At 43.0% G+C, this 21,357-nt stretch overlaps 1 protein-coding gene across 9 annotated transcripts in view; it reads left to right on the forward strand.

Moving 5' to 3' along the window:
• ACSS3 (acyl-CoA synthetase short chain family member 3) overlaps positions 1 to 21,357 on the forward strand; it is a 69,199-nt gene that overhangs the window by 37,261 nt on the left and 10,581 nt on the right. For 8 of the 9 annotated variants that reach the window (XR_013231229.1, XM_077338937.1, XM_077338935.1 and 5 more), the window contains 2 exons: positions 9,523 to 9,618; positions 11,922 to 11,985. Coding sequence is in view for 8 of the 9 variants with exons in the window: in XM_077338937.1 (XP_077195052.1) it covers positions 9,523 to 9,618; positions 11,922 to 11,985 (160 nt within the window). In the remaining variant the exon portion in view is untranslated. Of the gene's footprint in view, positions 1 to 9,522; positions 9,619 to 11,921; positions 11,986 to 13,897; positions 15,312 to 21,357 lie in introns of those variants that run through there. The other variant, XM_077338936.1, reaches the window with a different exon arrangement.

Consider the following 21,357-nt stretch of genomic DNA (forward strand, 5'->3'; position numbering starts at 1 on the left):
GGAACCAAAGTGCATCATTCTATTTAAATTTGCTACTGAGATTGGTGCTTAGAATTGAAGCAAAGACATAAATTGTTGTTACCAGAAATAATCACACAGAGGTCCAACTAACAGATATTGCACTGCTTTGCACTTGAAAGCAAGACCTCATTAGATGTAGCTCACTAATGCCCTGACAACTATTGCTTTACTTCTGATATCCCAAGGTGCTTATGTGGATTCTGTTGGGGCACATGGTTCATCTTTTGTTCTCATATGAGGTCACCTGTTCGTGCATGTTAAGATGGAAATTTTTTTTATTGGGGTAATACTTGTGAACATTTCATATTTAAAGACAATGCAGCACATACATCTCTTGCATTGTTTGAATTTTAAAAAAACCTTGGAAACTGTTGGCACACTATTTTTGGCACTCCAAAGAACTGTGCATAATATGCCTTGGATGTGGCTGTCCATTTGCAGGGGCGGGAGACATGGCCTGGGAAGAAGACATGGTTCTCTGGCTCAGACAGGGCTCTGCACGAACTTCTGGGCCGCATGAGGCTGCAGCTGCTTCCCACTGCATGGAGTGGCAGGCGGGGTGGTGGGAGGAGCGGGACCTGCCTCAGAGCCTGATATAAAAGTGAGTGCAGTGGCAAGCGGCCTCTCGCTCTTTGATTATGCTCATTGCATAGCAATAAAGCCGTGGCCTAATTTAATGCCAAGTATTGATGTCTGTGTCTTCAGTGCATGTTCCCCTGCCCTATGCAATATGGTTCCTGATTGGATGGATTGCATTGCGAGATTGCAGCAATCGTCATAGTCGACAATTAGTTCTTTGGTAGTTTCATAAGGTTTGATTAATTGAGCAAAGGATACAATTGGCTATTAATTTATTTTAAACAGAAAAAACCACATGCTTCATTCTATTGCAGACATTTACTTTGAGAAAAATATTTTGAAAATCTCTAATACATACTAAACATAAACACATTGTAAAGCCAGTTCTTTTTCATATTGTCTTGCTGGGGGGCCGGCTTACTTGCAGGGTCACAGTAGGCTCAGCAGCAGTCTGTCCTCAGCCAGGTACAATCACCACACCCAACTCCTGGAGGGTTCTTCTATGTCTGCTTTAATAGAAATTTCATGGCACAGTTGAAGTCAGCTTGTCATGTGAATGACACCTTCTGCCTCCACTGGCCACCTCCAGGCATGTTGAATCACCACCTTTAGGGTTCTGCCTAGTAATTGGCCCCTCCCACAGAGTCTCATTAATTTTCTTCTCCCAGCCCCATTGAGTTCATGGATGTCCAGTGATGCTCACTCGCCACCTAGGGAGACAGAGGCCATGGCCCAGCAGTACACTACAATGCATATCTGGCCGTATCCATCCCACTGACAAACTCTGTGTGGACACCCTGAAACTTGGCCATTCCACTGGGCCACTGCCCCAGCAATGTTCCCTCTAATTTTTCTCCCCTGCTGAGCAGAGCAGTTGACATCCTGGGCAGAATATAACTGATGTCATCTTAAAATGTGGCTCCAGATTGCCGCTGTAGGGCTTCCTGTGTTAATGAGCAGCTGCTCACACTTGCAGTTAGAGGGAAAACTGCACCCAGTGGTCCCTACCCACCCCATTCATGCTTGACCAGCCTGCCTGTCACACATACATAGGCATAAGTATGCAGCAGTACCACAGTATACTTGATGAAATTGGCATACTAGTGTGATTTCTGTGAGGGTTTTATCTGTCAAAACACCTCATCCAAAACATTTATCTCCTGGTACAGCAGGCCTTGACACTAGATTGAAAGTATGTCCCTATTATGAGGAATAACTACAGGGAGTTATTATTCGGTAACAAAATGGCCATCCAGTGAAACACTGCTTATTTAAACTGATTTGTGGGAAATTAGTTTTGGGAACTATGACCCCAGCAAAATTAGTACTTCAATTCAAGTGACTTACTATGAAATAATATCAGCTGTATAAAAGCCAAAGAGCAAAACTGTTTCCTGCATGTGAGACTTCCATTGATTTTCACTGAAGCCAGAACAGCTGTTCACAGAGTAAAAATTGGAGCTCCTGGACATGCTGAATACTAAAGATAGTTCGCTAGATTAGTAATAAAAAATAACCTTTTGTAGAAGTTTTATTTGGATATATTTACTATCTATAGCAGCTTTTCTCAGTTTTTTTTACTGTTGAGAAACTGCTGAAACATTCTTCAGGCTTCGAGAAACCACATAAGTGTCACAGTTGTACAGGATATGGTTGGGAAGCATAGCTGTGTACATGCCCCCCCCAAGTCCCCCCATCCCTTCCAGGTCCATCATTGGCCATTTGGTGGGGGGAGTAGATCAACATGACCATATACAGTCACATCACCTGATAAATGTTTAACAAATTTAAAATACATCTAAAAATTAATTAACTCCTACCTATTCAGGCAGCCCTTTCAGAGGTGTTGAGAAACCCCAGGGTTTAATGAAATCCTGGATGAGAAAGCCCAATCTAGAGAATGGCCTTTTTACTTCCTAGAAAGTTATAAAATAAAATTAGATAAGCACAGAGATTTAGGACTAAACCGGATGAGATGTCAGGTATGATTGGATCTGCATTCTCTTCAACATGTCACCAATATGCCGATGACACCCAGCTCTTCCTCCTGATGGATGGCTGCCCTGATTCTCCCCCAGAAGCATTAACCAGCTGTCTGGAAGCAGTTATGAGATGGCTCAAACAGAGTCATCTAAAGCTCAACCCTTCAAAGACGGAGGTCCTGTGGCTGGCCAGGAAGGGTCCAAGTGAGGAAATTTGCCTACCCAAGCTGGATGGAGTGAAGCTATCAATCAATACCTCGCTCTCAGTGGAGGTTCAGATCATGAGAGTAGTGCAGGTGACATTCTATCACCTTTGCCAAGCCAAACTACTAGCGCCCTGCTTAGTCCCAGAACACCTAGCCACAGTGATCCATGCAATGGTCACCTCTAGACTGGACTTCTGCATCTCGCTCTGCGCAGGCCTGCCCTTAACCTGGAAACTACAGCTGGTCCAGAATGCAGTTGCCAGAGTCCTCACAGCAACACCATGGAGGTCCCACATTCTAAGGGCCCTGCCGGAGTTAACAGCTTTCCGCAGGGCCTGCAAGACGGAGCTCTTCCGCCAGGCATATGGTTGAGGCCAGGGCGGGTGGTCCTGATATCTGATCTGGGCTCCCTGGGTCCATCTGAATGATCTTATTGCCTCACTCCCATATTACAGTAATTTATATTGCAGTGATACTAGAAGATAAGCAACTTGGTGTCCCTCAGCTAACGTGGGGGGGAGGGTTTAGTGGGGTTAGTTAGTGTTTCGCCTGTTGCCTAACAACGTTGATATTGTTGATTGATCAGTTTTAATAGGTTTTAACTATGGGTTTTATTGTAACATTTTTTACTATGTAAACCGCCGTGAACTTAAGGGAACGGCGGTATAAAAGTTAAACAAACAAACAAATAAATCCTGTCCTTTTCATGATCTTGGCAAGATATCTCAGTGGAATGCCTGTTTATTTTCCAGCACAGCAAGTACTTGGGATCACACAGCTATTCCATGTCACTTATAGAACAGATAGGTACCTTTTCCGTCCTTTACAGATGACCCATAAGAATTGCTACAGTCAGTAATTGTTATGGATTGAATTAATACTCCCATAGATGCTGGCTGTAGACAGTGCAGTTATAACAAGTTCAGCAGCCAGCAATATCCTTCTTTTGCACTGAAAAGTATTTTAATCTATATTACATCTCACTGTGTGTTAATTGGGAAAGAAAAAGCCTCCAGTAGTTTAGTTTCCAGGACACTTCCACTTTGGGAAACTGATATGTATCTCTTCAGCAGCTGAAAAACAGAATCTTGCATGTTATTTGCCTCCCTTTGCTCCATAAGAACTGAAATTCACCTGGTAAGGTAGAGTTTTTGTTTTTGTTTGAAGTGTAGCTAGATTAAGCTGCTGATTAAGTGAGTTAAAAATAAATGGAACACTGGATAGTTCTAGAGTACTCCTAATAAGAAACGATCTTCTCCTATGTCACTAGTTCAAGCAGGTACAGAATCCAGTGAAGTCTGCTGCTTTTTCTGAGTCTTATTCTTTATTGAAATTGCTTCTGTCCATTTAGCATCTCTTAGAATGGGATGATGGTTTTGTGGGTCTCCTTTTCACCCCCACTTATTTATTTATTATTACATTTGTATACTGCCCACTCCTGGACCAGCCGGCTCGTGGCGGTTCACAAAAAATAAAAACATAAGATGACAAGATACTCTCCTGCTGATAAATACAATACAAACCCCAATTATCCTAATTTAAAATAACAAGATGGCAGGCATCACAATCTCTAACTAGACCCTTATTTCTCAACTATTTTATTCTTGGCAGTGTTATAGAGCTGGGCAGTGGTAGGTCTGGGGGATCCAGATGCCTCAAGGGCAGGGAAGGACCTGATCTTATTGGCCTGGTGATCACATAGTCCTTGTTTACTTTGTAAATCAACCCTTCTGTCAGATTGTAAGTGGTTGGATAGGAAGGGATGTGCCAGTGTTTGTCTCTTGTGGCCCTTGCATACTCAGGGAATTGCTGATTTCCACTATGGGATGGTAGGTGAATTTCCTCCAGGCCAGGCTGGATTCTGGAGATTTTTGGTGGCAGTAGGGGTCACTTGGGCATGAAATTGGGGTCACTGTGGGTAAGCAGGTAGTTGTGAGTACCTGCATTGGGCAGGGGGTTGGACTAGATGATCCTGGAGGTACCTTCCAGTTCTGTGATTCTATTCTGTGATCTGTATTTGTTCAACATAACTAAAACCATACTACTATTTACCTTAGGACTTACCAAGGTGATGCCAGCAGTTAAAAATTAAATATTGAAAAGCCTTGTTGTATAACCAAACAATGGAACCAAAATTAAAGGGATTTTCTCATGAAAGAGAGCTCTATTAGGATTCTCCTTATCACCTCTTATCCTAGAGTTTTGGCTTGCACAGGAGTATTCCTGACCATTACTTGCTGTGGGTAGGTTCAACAATCCCACTTTCATGTATAGTAATTCATGCTCCAGGCATGCTCCATAATTAAGGCTCTGCTCTTAATTATTATAACAGTGATTGATTCTTTCTAAAAGCTGTCATTCATTCATGATTGCTTCCACAAGGAGGTTCCCTCCCATTTTGACTTCCAAGCTGCAGTACTTTTTGGGGAAGAGAAAACATCTATGGATATTTCCATAGTTGCCATCAAATATCCTCTGGCGGTGCCGTGGGGACAAAATGCAGGGTAAATGGTGGTAGACAGAGGAAAGAAAGTGTGTATAAGCGTCCCGGGTGGAAGCTGTGTTGCCATTGTGCATGCCTCTGCATTCATAGTGACAGCCTGCAGTGTGGGTAGAGCCCATCTTTAAACAGCCCGTGGCGCCACGGGCGCCACGGACTAAATAATTCGTTAAGCCCCCTAGAGGTGGGCTTTGTCCGTGATGAGGAAGGGTCCGGGTTGGACCCTTCCTCACGACAGACAATCGGAGGGACCAATCGGCAGGCGCTTCGCGCCTGCTGATTGGTCGCTCCGATTCGCAGTTGCTCCCGGACTGACGCGGCGAGAGGCGCGAAGCGCTTCTCGCCGCGTCAGACCACTGCCCGAGGGAACCCCCAGCAGTCGCGCGAAGCGCGGCTGCTGGGGGTTCCCTCCCTGCTGGACTCACGCGCCTTCTCCCCTTTCAAAACCCCTTTTTATAAAGGGGCTTTGAAACTAGTGTTAGTATAAATATCATCATCAAAGCAGAGAGACAGGAACAGATTTATGTTGAGGGATTTGTCATGGTGTGGTGAATATATTCATACACTTATAAAACAGCAGTAGTTTTCCCTTTTAAGACTTTTGTCCATTGAATATTTGGATCAAAAAGATATATGTTTGCCTAAACCTCATCACATGGCTTCTGCATATTGGAAAAGCGGTAAAATTGGTGAGCTGTGAGACACATTTTTATTTCTTTAGAAGTTGTTTTAGAAAGCAAATGGTGCATTAAGTCAGTCCATGCTTTTATTCAGTGAGTGCCTCATGCAATTTATATCCCATTTGAAAGAGAGGCTTGTGCTCTGCTGGCGAAACAGTATGCTCGACTGTTATATATTTGTGTCAGTGATTAGGGAAGCTCCACCGGGAACCTTCGTTGCACAAAGCCATAACAATATATGGTCTCATTCAGTTGTTATGTTTGACTGCATGAACAGGACAAACATGTTATATATAATCTTGTGGGTGCGCACAGTTGCCAGCATTCTGGAAGGTGCTGGGCATGTATATTGTAGGTTTGGGGTATGCAAGCCAGATCGCAGATTAATTTTTAATGAACCGTATTGCTTCTTTTCAGAAGAAATGGCAGTTGCGCATATTGGGAGGATTGTGTAGCTTGTTCATTCTGTACGCACGGTCATGGCGCCAGGAGTGTAATGTGTGGAAAGGGCTACTGTCTGTTCTTTTACTGGGTTCCACCGACTGGTTTACAAGCCATGAAAACCAATCCTAGCACTTTGACTTTTTGTTTTGTTTCACAATTCCTGTTGTTCCGTTTCACATTTGTCCTGTTTCTTAATTCACTGCACTTCCATATCCCTGTCTCAGTTCTTCCATTGCTTTATTCTGTATTACTGTTTCATCTCTTGCCACTGCCTCCTTGTTTTTTCATTTCTCCCCACCATTCTTTCATTTTTCTCCTTTGATCATTCATGTCCACAGTTTCCTTAGCATAACTCTTCCCACTTGAGAACTTTGAGTGGTGGCGTTAGCAGCTTCTGATTTTTTCTCCTGTTTAACTCTGTGACTGTATCAGCAGCTCATTGCTATTACCTGCTGCCTGAGGTGGCATTCAGCACAGACTGCCTAAAGGGGGAATTTATTTTTGGATTTCCAGCTCATCCTTGCTTTGTATTCAAGATTTTTAAAATTTCTTACTAAGATATCCTAAAACAGGGAAATTGAGGCGACTGTCAGATATGTGCAAATATGGCCTTGCAACCTAGTAGAGGTGAATTAAAATTTTCCCCAGAATATTTCACATGGCTTGGAAATTTGGAAGGGATATACTTATTGTCTTTGGAAAACTGCTTCCCTCGATAATTTCAGAATGCTGCTACCGAGAACTTTCAGTGTCATCTTGGACCATTCTGCTAGAAATTGCAGTATTTGACTGGCAAGTTTGGTGAACAGGTATATGGGAAAAGATATTTAATTTAAAAACAAAAACATGGAATATCCTGCACCCTCCCCAAAAGACTTATTAGCATACTGAAAAGTAACTAATGCCTGCACCATATACTACTACTACTACTACTACTACTACTACTAATAATAATCAAACATTTGTCATTGTTCAGCTTATATCTTACAAACTGTAAACTCCAATTTTTGACTCTGTATAGTCATTGTAGTTCTAATTACAGCATCTGCAAACAAACATCAAATGCTACATACATTCTGAAGTGATCATTAGGAACTTTAGAGGTTCAGTGAAGTCTTGCATCATATTCCTTCCTCATTTCCACTATGTGTGGTGGTGGTCCTAAGAAAAGTTCTTAATTGAAGGCACTTAAGCTATTTAGTCTCACAGTGATCAAGGAAGCATGTTGCACCTGTGAGCTAAAGCACCCCGATTCCTCTCATGGGTTAATGTGAACAGTGACAGGATTATTCCATCTTGCAGGTGTGGCTAATTCAGTCTCTCTGCCCACATAGCCCTTACCATCTTCAAGGCCAGACCTGGAAATGTGGTAATTAGCTTCTTATGAGAACCTGCTTGGGGTGGGGTGGGGTGGGGTGGAGTGGAGGAGGAATCAATGATAACTTTCTTAAGAGATTCACCAAGAACATGTCCTGATTGGATATCATCATCACCTGACACTGCTTATGCAAAAAAAAACTATAATTGAGCTAAGAGCTTGGAAAAAGGAGGCTAGTTTGAATTCCGACGGAATAAAGGCCTGCAATATGCTCATATTGCAATAGAGAATGCATAAGGTACAACCTTTGAGTCTTGAATTTTAAGTTGCACTGTCTAATGCAGGTCTTAGAAACATGTTAGGTAGTTAAACTAGCTTTTCTTTTTCTTGCTTTATGATTTTAGAGTGTTGTGTTGCCAATAGATTCAACATTTTGTTCTGAAAGATATATTAAATCAAATGTTACATATATTTCTAAAGTATTCGCTACTTCTCAGCCTCAGTCCTGGGAGCCCTTATGGTTCAGCCTTTGACTCCTTGACAGAACTTTTGATAAATTACTTGCACAGTAGCTGTGAAATTGGTACCATCATTACTGTTACCTGATGCCTGAGATATTTGGTTTTTACTGAAAAGAGATTAGTGGGAAGTGGAAGACAGGAAAGTTCTATTCTGCTGATGCAAAATTAAGACTGGATCCAACTCACTGGGAGGTCCGTCCCCCCCAATAATAGAAGAAACACCTGTTCCTTAAAGAAATGAATGCCCACCAACATCTCATGAAACTATGTTAGATCTTTTGTCCCTTTGCAGGGTGGTGGTGGTGGTGGGGAGGCGGTTAGACAGTCATATACAGCCATACATGGTTTGGGCCCTGCATATTTCAGAGTGTTTCTCTGAATACTTTACCCAGAGAGTACTTTGTTCTAGTAATACAAGCCATCTAAGGATCCTTGACTCTAAAGAAATATGCCTGGCCTCATCTAGAGCTATGGCCTTTTGTAGTGCATCTTTTTTGGCCCTGGCTCCTGCCTGGTGGAATGAGCTCCCTGTGGACATCAGGGCCCTGTTGGAACTTGCCCAGTTCTTCAGGGCCTGTAAGATGGAGCTCTTCCTTCAGGTTTATGGTTGAGGCCAATTGAAAAGTCATCTAACACCAACCATTTGGGCATCCCCCTTCCCCCTCCTCTACAACTTCTACCTCCTAGTGACATCTATGCTAGCAAAATTACCATCTAAGTAATGGCTGGTATTGACAGCTGTTTAATTCACTATTTATGGACATTATTTGTTTATGGACATAGTTCCATTGTTTTATTATTTTGCTGTTTACAGTATAAATTTTACTATTTTATGGCTGATGTATATGTGGACTGTTATTCACCGCCCTGAGACAGCCAGTCTGAGAGGGGTGGTATATAAATTTATATAATGAATTAATATGTAAGTAATACAATATTGCTGGGGCTTCCATGATTACTGTTGGTTGAGAGATGAAAAAAGGATTCATGAGAGAGAAGGTGAAACTGAAGGAAGGGGACAGGAAAAGCTAGATAAGGTGGGAGAAGAAAAAGTGAGCGATGCTGCAGGAACAACAAGGGTATGGGAAGAATAGAAAGCTGAAAATGAGGGAGGGACAAATGAATGTGCGTTGGTAGGAAGAGAGAAAAGTGAGAGGCTATGTGGTTAGGGGAAAGATAAAGAGGAAGTAATGTGAGGAATGGGGCGAGGGGGAACATGCTTCTCTTTCATATTGACTACAGCTTTTACAACAATGTTCTCTCTTCTGCAGAAACAGGTTCTGCTATAACTGCCACCTGCGTTGGCTTGGGAAACTCTCTAACACCTCCACCAGGACAGACTGGAAGATTGGTGCCAGGATATAATGGTACAGTTACGACTATATGATACAGTAAGATAGAATATGGGTCAGCCTCTATAAGGACCCTTTTGCTATTTGCAGAGGGAAACCAGAAATCTAGTGTTTGTGCTTAAAGCTGAATTGTGGCTGTATTTAACAACTGAGAACCCAAACACTACCTTTACCTGCCTTCCTGAGCTGCGTCAATATTTAGTTTCATAGTAAAATAGAAAACCTGTAAAAGGGATAATTGTTACATCCAATTTTCCCTGTAGTGTTCCAATTTAGAAAATAGGTCTCAGTAGTTACCCAAAACTGCAATGATTTTTAGTTGCCATTGCTAGAATGCATGCTTATTACAGCATCATAGATGCTGGTCCAATTTATGACTGTAATTCTTATGCAGGGGTGTGATTGGGATTGAGGGGGTTTAAGCCTTTTCCTGTCTCATTTTTCTGACCTGGTATGGCTCCAGAGAACTGCTGCCTGACACATCGGAGAAACTTAGTGTAACTTATCTGTGCACTTACATTTCCCAGATGCAGCAAATAGTGGCTCCTAGGGGTCCTCTCAGGTCAGGTCCAAACATAGAACTCCCAGCACTTCTGGCTAGATGGGTCTCAAGGCGGGCTTGGAAACAGTATGCCACATAGTAAGGCCCTAAGGAATATACCTCTTTCAAAACTGCCCTGTGTTCTATAAAGCCATTACTGTAAACATTGGAATATAGTTTAATATACAGAGTAGAATTAGCATGTTTTTCAAGTGCATAAAGATGCCACTGGATGTAAAGTTGGTTTCCTCTGCAAACATGTTGTTACACATCAACAAAGCTCAATGAACTTGGCAAGTATATAAATGCTTTTAATGAAAACCAGTCTGGGACTGGGTTTTGTCAATGAAACAGGCCTCTACAAGAGTTAATATTTGAAAGGAATGTTATAAACATCATCTCTCATATGCAGCATTTGTCTTTTAGCTGTAGGAAATGTAGGCTTTGAAGCAACATCAGGCATGAGAGGCAGTAGCTGCTGGTATGGATCTAGAAAACAAAATCAGATGAGAACATGTGCAATCATAAGATTTAAATTGGTACAGTGTTTTCATATCTTTGTACTACAGTTTGGTCTGAAATATTTCAGGAATTAAATCTGCTCGTGAAATAAAATTTCAATTAATTTTATGTAACTTATGAGATATGAGAAGTGCTCAGTCTGCCAGAAAATAGTCATCCATGTTTATACAACATACAATAAAAAGGTAGGAAAATGTAAATTTAAAACAATTAGCATTTTTCTTTCCCCTTTGGTTAATAGCCATAGCAGTTATTGAGAGGACAAGCCATGTGGCCTTCAGTTATGGCCAGAAATAAAGCGGAGAATAGTTACAAACCATCATGCATTTGCCTCTGCCCTTTCAGAGCACTCTATCAGGGAAGGCTGTTGGGGCTGCATCCGGAGTGAGAGCGTGACTCCTCAAAGTTGTGCGCTGCTGATCCGCTGCTCCTTTACTCACTCCTTTGTTCTCTCTCCTGTTCTGCTGTGAGTGGCCATAAAAGCACTTTGTACTACAGCAGGTAGAAAAGAAGGCTAGGTGAAGGGACTGGCTTGTAGGATTGCAAACTTTTAAACTAGTCCCTGCAGCTGTTCCATTAATATCAGTTTGATACACAAACATTTACTAGGTGATTCATTAGGTATCCATTTAATACACAGGCATAAATTTCACATTGTGAAAGTCTCAGCAGTCCCATTTCCAGACATCACACCTCTGCTCTCACCACCCCACACCCAGTTGGCAACCTTAGACTGATGGTAAAATAGGACAAAAGTAGTCCTGGCTATATGGTGCTTAATTTTAAAGAGACAGCGCCATCTCTAATAAAGGACTTATTTAGTTATCACCAACTGATGTTTGTGTTTCCTTTCTATCAATGCTAGGGGCTGTTTCATTGTCTTTGTGCATTAAGCAAGATTTTTAAAGAATTCCTTTAATCACTATACAGACTATAATAATTTCTTTATGGTTCTCCCTCTGAATATTTCTCATTCTGTTCTCTTCAGCTTTTTAAATATGCAATTTGCATTCCAGCATCGTGCAACCCTCCTCTTAGTCAGAGTTTTCTGCTTAAAACTAATTTTTCAATCTGTTCTGCCGACAATAGCACTGAGTTAATCTAATGGGACATTACAAATAGTTGTAATTGCTTTGTTCAATTGCATTTGCCATTGCAATTAAACATGAATTACACCTGTGTTCTGAAAAGTATTGCTCAGAGCAAAACAACCCCTTACTTTGGTAACCACTTGTTATGCTGTATCTTGTTGCAGTGGTGATTCTGGATGACAAGAAGCAACCAGTAAAAGCAAATACTTTAGGAAATATTGTGGTGAAGTAAGTAAAACAAAACTTTCCAAGGCATTTTAAACATTTGCTTGTTTAAAGTGTGTGTGCGTTTGTGCGTGTGTGTGTATATATATATACACACATATATATACATATATATATATATACACACACACACACACAACTTGTTCACATGTCTTTTTTTTATATAATGATTTTTTTATTTTCATAAAGATAGAAATATAATCATCATTTGAGAATATACGACTTGTTCACATGTCTTGTCTTGTCTTGTCTTATACATCGGACAAATATGTAATTGATAAACTGAATAATAGGTGTAGGGTGGTGAAGTGTGAGTTGTGTCCAAACATAATTGATAAATGGATGTTCAGTGCAGCTGTTGATGCTGACTACACACGTGACCTTTTTCTACTAATGCTCATGCTTCAGACCTCTTTTTAGAAGGATTAAAATATGAAATATGAGCCATCTTCCTTCTGTCCAGTTTTAATGATGGGATTTGAAATGGTCTGATCAGCCCATTAATAAGATAGAATGGCATCATTTATTACAGAATATTACAAAACCAAAAGGGAATAGAAACCCAACTTGGACGAAGTTATAATTAAGTCAGAGCTACTATCCAAAAGCATTGGCATCTTTTGTCAACTATCCCCAGATGCAGAGCTCCACCTTTATTTTCTTACAGAAGATCTTAAAATATTCGGAACATGTTGATTAAAGGCAAAATTAACAAAAGCAAACAACCACAATAGATAAAAAGGGCGTTCCTCATGGATTTTTCCCTTGCGGTCACTGCTCAGTTTATGCTCTGGCATGCAAGAGAAACATGCCAGAATCAGGTTGGTGATAAAACATACTACATAAGACAATTTATAAACTGTTCAAGCAATTGTACAATCTATGTAATTGAATGCCCGTGTAAAAAATGTACAGCGAGAGCCATCAGAACACAGATTTGTGAACACAGGAGCAATATAAAACGTAAAAGACTAATGGTTCCTCTGACTAAGCACTTTGTGTAAGCTGGACACACAGAGATACTGCTGAGATTCTGGGCCATCGAGCAGGTGTCTGCACCAGAAAACACATTATCCAAACTTCAGAGGAAAAGGGAGCTGTTCTGGATGTACCAGCTGGACTCTTTCAAATATGGCCTGAATGAGGAGATGGACTGGATGTCTGCATTCTAATGTCTGGAGAATTATATTGCAAACTGTATGTCTATAGGCTTTATATAGTGGTTTATCTTTGTTCCTTCTTCCCTCCTCTAGACACACATTCCTTCACTGGACTTCAACACTAGTACACAGAAAAATGCTGATGCAATAACAGCTGTATTGCATCAGTCTAACAGGTTAGCATAAAAAGTCCCCTCCCTTTTCTGACACACATGAAACACACTCTTGATACACAATTAGACTATAGCTGAGGTATGTATGGAGATATTCTGTTTGAAATATGGGCATTTTTACCTTTTAATTTTTGAATTGTAGATTTTTATCTCAGTTTTCTTTACAGAGTGGTGGCCCTAGACAATATATAAGAAGGTGGGCTCCAAAAAGAAATACTTTATAAACATTGGTTGGGGCTACACAAAACAGTAAGTCACCACCATTCTTATGAACAGCGAACACATAAAATAAATTACCCTATATACTTGCATATAAGCCGATGTGCATATAAGCAGAGGCACCTAATTTTACCCCAGAATCTGGGGAAACTTATTGACTCGCATGTAAGCCAAGGGTGGGAAATGCAGCAGCTACTGGTAAATGTACAGAGTGGCCTAAGCACTTAATCCATCACAGGCTCTCCCATCCAGCTTCCCCCCTCCCAACAAATACAGAAAACTCAAGAGGATGAATAGCTGCTGGTTTTTGAACCACTAACCAAAGCGGCTTACAATTACCTTCCCTTCATCTCTTGATGCCAGATACCCTGAGAGAGCACTGACAGAACTGCTCTGCGAGAACAGCTCTGGCAGGAGAACCAAACAGTGCCCCCAGGCCAGCAAACCAGAGCAGAACAACAGTACCCAAAATTGGCAACCTCCTACAGCAAGTACAACAGCTACCAAACTGGGAGAATGGACTACTCTAACTACAGCTACAGTGCCCCACCAGAACAAAACACTGAAAGAAAGAACTGTAAAAATCAACTTTTAAAAGAAACAACCTCAAGAAGAAAAGGCAAACAATGCTGCCCCTCAGATAAAAGAAGAAACACTAGGAGAAAGAAACAGTAAATCCCAAAGCACCCCCAAAACCCACTCCACCCACAGAAACCAAAAGAATAGTTTGGAAGAAGTGATTAGGAAAAGAAGGAAAAAAAGATCAGAATCCCTCAGTCAAACCATTGATGTCCTAACAAGCTGCCAGAGCAAGCTCAGAGCAAGCTCAGCAATGCAATGATTGGCTGGTTGGAGGCAACAAGCTCAGCTTGCCTTTGCAAAAGGTAATGCTATGATTGGCTGGCTGGGAGCAGGCTGTTATTTCAATTACCCGCATATAAGCCGAGGAGGGCCTTTTCAGTGTTAAAAACTGTGCTGAAAAACTCTGCTTATACAAGAGTATATATGGTAGACTTCCTTAAAAAAATAATATATGCTCACTCTAACATGTCTTTAACATTCACTTTTCTAGGATTTCTCTTGACCACCCAGCAAAACTTTAGAATTTGTTTTTAGACAAGAGAGCATTGTATAGTATATATTGACCACTGAGGAAGACCCCTGTGGGTCGAAATGAGTTTGGTCTATTCTTCATGTGCAGTTAGATATGTATTGTTTTCACTTTGTTTTTAATATAATATTGGCGCACTTTAATAAATATTTGTAATAATTCTTAATATTGTTTTAACATGTTTTGCTGCTCAACTTTATAGTTCCTTATTACAGAATATTGCAAATTCTGTTTCATTGATGATCTGTAGTTTGTAACTGTTCCACTGCCAATATCAACCCTCAGACAAGAAAAAATTCCTTCTGGGTTGAAAGGTGTTATTGTGAAGAAGGAACAATTTAGGTAAATAACTTGTACAGGAGATCATTTGCTTGTGAAAAGCCATTTATCATTATATGATATTAAAAATAAAATGCCCTGGCTAGCTCCAACAATGAGTATTAGGCATTCTCCTGTAGTACAAAACAGTGTTATTGTAAGATTTGCTTTTTTCTGAGAAACTTGATTTTTTCTTGGTTGTGTTCTCCATCCACACGTCTAGGAACCTGGAGGCTGCCATCTTGCTACATCCAGTTTTGTTCATTAATGAATTATCTGGTAAAATATTTGTACAAGATAGGATTTCAGATTTAATTCTGAATTAATGTTGTTTTCCTCTTGCTTTTTCAAACATCTAGTGCCAGCAAAAACTAGGGCTGATCCTCCTGATTGCCATATTAAGATGTTACATTCTGGCCATTTGATAGAAACTTTTGAGTCTTTCTCCTTCAGTCGGAAGTCTGCTTAAAGGGTAACATCTCACGTGAACTCCAGTTGTTGCCTATTGTGCTTTTGTGTCTTTTTCAACATCCATTACTTCTACTTAGGAGCTCATCCTGTTTCTGTTGTTAATGGGTGGATCAGACCATTTCAAATCCCATCATTAAAACTGGACAGAAGGAAGGATGGCTCATATTTCATACTAGCTTCAAAGCCCATTTATAAAAATGGGGTTTGAAAGGGGAGAAGGGGGAAGGGTAAGGCAGTGGTCCCCGCGCCGGGCCGCGGCTCCGTCTCCCCGCCCCCCCCCGCAGTAAAAAACTTCCCAGGCCGCAAGCTTGCGGCCCGGGAAGCTTCTTACTGCGGGAGGGCGGGCAGAGGGAATCAGGGCCGGGCCGCGCCCGTGCAGGCCGATCCGCGGGTGCGGCCTGCGGGTGCGGCCCGATCCGCAGGCGCGGCCCGCGGGTGCGGCCCGATCTGCGGGCGCGGCTCGCGGGTGCGGTTCGCGGGCGCGGCCCGATCCGCGGGCGCGGCCCGATGCCCTGCCGGTCCCCAGCCTAATAAAGGTTGGGGACCACTGGGGTAAGGGACACGCTGCCACCCGGCCACCCCGTGTCCCAGAGGCTCCTCTGAAACGCGGCCCCGCGCTCCTCCCCCCGGAGCTGAGACAGAACTGCAGGCCCACTCACCGGATTCGCGCTGTTCCTGTCTGTGAAGGGGCCGGGCGTGGGCAAGGAGGCCGGGTAGCACGGAGGAGAGGCGGCACCGGAGAGCCGGCTGCTGGCCAGCCCCCTCGCCGAGGCTTTTGTCTGTCTGCTGGCTGGCTCGGGGAACGGCGCAGCTGCTGCTGTTGGGGCTCGGGCGGGCGGCTGCAGGAAGGCAGCTCGGACTCCGGCTGTCCTGCAGCTGCCGGCTGGGTTCGCGGACGCCGCTTCTTGAAGGGAGGTCGAGGTCCGGCTGACCCGCGGCTGCTGGCTGGCTTGGGGGACGCGGCTGCTGCCGGCCAGCACGGAGGAAATGCGGCCTCGTAGACGCGGCTGCTGGCCAGGCCCTCCCCCAAGGCTTTGGGGCTGTTTTTCGTCGGCTGTTGGCCGCCTTGGGGGACGCGTTCGCCGGTGCTGCTGGGGCTTGAGGTTCCGGGCGCAGGAAGGTAGGGCGGATTCCGTTGGCGGCGGCTTGACGCGGACGTTTTCCTGCTGGTTTTCTGCGGGCGTTGGCTGGCTTGGGGGCCGCCGCCGGCGCTGCCGCTGGGGCTCGGGGGCGCGGCTGCGGAAAGGCAGCTCGGACTCCGTTGGTGATGGCCTGAGCCCTCGGGAGGCGCTTCGCGCCTCCCGCCGCGTTAGGCCACCGGCAACCGAGCACAGCTTGCAGTTGCTGGGGCTGGGAATCGGAGGGACCAATCGGCAGGCGCTGCGCGCCTGCCGATTGGTCCCTCCAAGTGTCTGTCCAGAGGAAGGGTCGAATCCGGACCCTTCCTCATCACGGACACATCCCGCCCTAGAACCCCTTAGCCTTTTATTTAGTCCGTCGCGCCCGCGGCGCCACGGGCGGTTTAAAGATTTTAATCCTTCTAAAACAGAAACAGTCAGGCACACAGGTAAGAGGTACACAGATAAAACTCTCAGAGTCTAGTTGTTTCCCATTCTGAGAATGGAAGCTCTGATTACATCTCTGGTGTACAGGACCCTTAGCAGACATGGTCTATTTTTTTTAGGTATTCTGATTTAGATTATAAAATATCAACTTCCTACCCTTGAAATATTTCAGTCTTATATTTGGATGCAGCCTCAGCCTTTCAGTTAATCTTCTAATGTGGCAGGAAAGGTTTGCTAGGAAGTATATAATCTTACAAAATGCTTTCATAATCTTTGTCCTGGTAGTCTGTAGCAGTTTGGTAGTTTGCGGAGACAAATTATGACCTTAGAGACCAATAACACAAATATACCAATTAGACTGTGAAGAATCTCAGTACTCAGACCAGCTCCTGGCATTTTTGGAGGAAACTTCGGCCCTAGATCCATATCAGTTGGGCTTCCATTCTGGCCATGGGGTGGAAACCATGCTGATCACCCTGATGGATTATCTCAACAACTGGATCATGGCGGATTGGCCATTCTCATGTTGCTAGCCTGTTGGCTCCATTTGATGTGTTCAACCACAAGCTCTTGGACCATTGCCTGGCAGACACACGAATAGGGGGAACACTCCTAAATGGCTGACCTCCTTCCTTAAGAACAGGTCCGAGAGGGTTGTGGTGGGAAATGAGTTGTCCAACTCCTTTGCATTCCCATGTGGGGTGCCACAAGGGATGGTACACTCTCCCACCTTGTTTAACATCTATATGCGCCCTCTTGCCCAGTTGGTCTGGAGTTATGAGCTGGGTTGTCATCAGTATGCAGATGACATCCAGCTTTATCTCCTGATGGAAGGTCGGCTGGATGCTCCCCCCCAAAAAAAACATTTACCAGCTGTTTGGAAGCAGTGACTGGATGGATCAGGAAGAGCTGCCTGAAATTCAACCCCTCCAAGATGGAGGTCCTGTGGCTGGGTAGGAAGGGGCAAGAACAGGAAGCACAACTTCCCTGCCTGGATGGGGTGCAAATGACATCTGTATCGCAGGCCAGGAATTTGGGAGTGATCTTTGATGCCCTCTTCTCTATGGAGGCTCAGATCACTAAGGTAGCCTGGACAGCAATTTTCCACCTGCGCCAAGCCCTGCTACTAGTGCCCTACTTGTCCCAAGAACACCTGACCCCTTGTTCCGAGAACACCTCATCCATGCAATGGGCACTTCCAGGTTAGACTTCTGTAACTTGCTGTACACAACCCTACCCTACCCTTGTCTGTGACCCGGAAATTAGAATTTGTTCAGAACGCAGCTGCATAGGTACTTACCAGGGCACCCTGGAGGGCTTATGTTCAGCCACTGTTGAAACAACTGCACTGGCTACCAATTTGCTTCTGGATCCGGTTCAAGGTATTGGTTTTGACCTTTCAGGCTTTACGCGGCTTGGGCCCTACTTACCTATGGGACCACCTGCCTCCTTATGCCCCCCCGCAGGGCACTGCGCTTGTGGGTATGAATCTGCTGAGGTTCTCAGGGCTCTGAGAAGCACACCTGGCCACGACCAGGGCCAGGGCCTTTTCAGTCTTGGACCCTGCCTGGTGGAATGAGCTCCCGGACAAGCTGTGGGCCCTGCTGGAGCTCTCTGAGTTTTGCAGGGCCTGCACAATGGAGCTCTTCCACCTTTTGGTTGAGGCCGGGTGGAAAGCCTCAGGGTAGGTGATCAGGTCCACCACAACCACCGCGCTCCTGGATGTTAGACTATATGGGGGGCTGTTTGTGAACTCAGTTGCCAACCTAACTTTATGCCATCTGCACCAGGACTGATGCCCGGAGCATAGGGAGGGATTTGTTTTTGGATCACACAGGAACTACCATCTTGTGTTTTATTAGTTCTGGTTTAAAGTTGTTATTGTGCATATTTAATGGGGAGTATAATACTTTCCTTTAGTAAACTGCCACGAGCTAGCATGCTAGGAGCAGCGGTCTAGAAATCTAATCATAAATAAAAACTCTTGATTTGAGGCACTACAAGACATTTTTGGCAAATGCTCATGTAGGACATGTAAATAGCTTTAGAGAAGATCATGAAGGAAATCCATGAATGTTTCTGCTATTTACTATTACATCAGTTTATTACCTGCAGTATACCAGGTGCTGCCAAGACATTTTAAATATAAAAATTTTGTATGCAACACTTACATTTTCAATTATTCATACCTTACGTTTGTCTGTTTTTGCTACACTTGATATAGCTCCATGATTAAACACTTCATTGAATTACTCATGTCTTTTGTGTTGATCTGCTCTATGTATTTCATCTATTTTAACTTCTAAAGTTCATAGTAGTGAAATTACAAACTGTGCTGTATGATGGATTCTCTTAGTGATTAAACTAAAAGAAGCAGCACACGAAAAAATCTCTAGAAGAACTGCTGATGAATTTCTCAGTGGTAATTGTCCTTCCTCTTTGTCACAAGGACTTTTTAGACAGTTAATAAATCAAAGGGGCACCTGCATTGATAACTTCTATCGTGATGGTACCTTGAAAGCATACAAAGTAACTTTCTGTTCATGAACATTTTGTTGAATACAGGTGTGTACTGAGAATTGTATGCAAAATAATATTCCTCTTCTTCACTAAACATGTTTTTAGAGAAGAATTACGAGTGAGGGTTTAACAATCTGCTTTTTTTTTAAAAAAAAGTTTCTACAAACATTTCTTATCATGAATAGCTTGAAGCACTAGAAATATCTTCATGCTACAACTATGTACAGAAATTTCATCTTTAAATGCTGGAATTCAAAGCAAAATGTTGAGTTCACTGAAATATGCTAAATGATTTGTATTGGTGAAGTCTGTCTACAATTGTATAAGTTGATGTCATGTCAATGAATATTTACAAATACTCTACCTAGTCATGAAATCCACCAGGCTTTTGTAAAGACTAATAAAAATAATTTAAAATAAGACTGCTTGCTTGTCTATAAAGAGAAGGCTAAGGAAGCTGTGAGGCAGATTGAGGGTTAAAGCTTAATAGCTTAGAGCAGCTATTCTCTATGTTTTACCATTGAGGAACCCCTGAAACATTCTTTAGGCTTCAAGAAACCCCAGAAGTGGTATGATCATGCAGAATATGGCTGGGAACATAGCTGTATACACACCCACATGGGATCCCCACTTCCCCCCTCCAGGCCCATCATTGGCTGTTTTGGGAGGGGTGGGTGTGTTGACATGACTATAGTCATAAAGGTAAAAGGTAAAGGTAACCCCTGTGCAAGCACTGGGTCATGCCTGACCCTTGGGGTGACGCCCTCTAGCGTTTTCATGGCAGACTCAGTACGGGGTGGTTTGCCAGTGCCTTCCCCAGTCATTACCGTTTACCCCTCAGCAAGCTGGGTACTCATTTTACCGACCTCGGAAGGATGGAGGCTGAGTCAACCTTGAGCCGGCTGCTGGGATTGAACTCCCAGCCTCATGGGCAGACAGCTTCAAACAGCATTTCTACTGCCTTACCACCCTGCGCCACAAGAGGCTCTGACTATGGTCATAACATCATCCAATAAATATTAAACAAATTAAAAGTAGATATTAAAAATTAAGTTATCTTACCTTAAGATCTTAAGCCACCATAGAAGTTAACATTTTTAAAAAAGTTTTTGCAAGCACACAAAAGAAATATATATGCTTAGTTAAGAAACTGTCATTTGGCGGTATCTGTCTTCATTTTGCAGGCATCTAGTATATTATGCAAACAAAAAAGGAAAAAATGATTCTTCTAGGTATACCATTTATATGACCAGCCATTTTTTAACCTGCGCTATTACTTGCAACTAGGACAGTTGGCATTAAAGGACTAATGAGAGCTTTCTGAACATGTATACAAGAAGATATCGATTCTGGTTAGATTTTGATAGGAACACAAAGATTTTTCCAATCAGAGCTTACAATCAGGAACACAGATGATTTTTGAAAAGTAAATAAACCTTGATATAATTATGCTAGTATCAAATTTCATGTGAATTATAAAAATACATTATAACTGGGAAGAGCTGATTATTTTTGTAGAAGAGACCAACACAGAGGGAGGCAATAGGAAGAGGCACAAATATGTCAGGCTCAGGAAAGTTCCATGAAGACCTCTCTTCTTCTTGTGCCTCTCCTGTTAAGGTAGCCTTTTCACAGGGATTTTGGTGGAGGGTATTTCCAGCCCCATTGCCTACCTGCATAGTAGTATATTTGCCATCCCCTACAATAGTCAAGTCATCTTAGGTATCTTTTTGAAGTTGCATGCCTGGCTCCTTACCCTCAAAAGAAATTCTTTCGCTCGACAGGGGTGCGTGCTGGTTCAGAGGCTGTCATCCCTATTGTATTATGAATGTATCTCC

The sequence above is a fragment of the Paroedura picta genome, chromosome 5 (assembly GCF_049243985.1).
Source record: "Paroedura picta isolate Pp20150507F chromosome 5, Ppicta_v3.0, whole genome shotgun sequence".
Lineage (NCBI taxonomy): Eukaryota > Metazoa > Chordata > Lepidosauria > Squamata > Gekkonidae > Paroedura > Paroedura picta.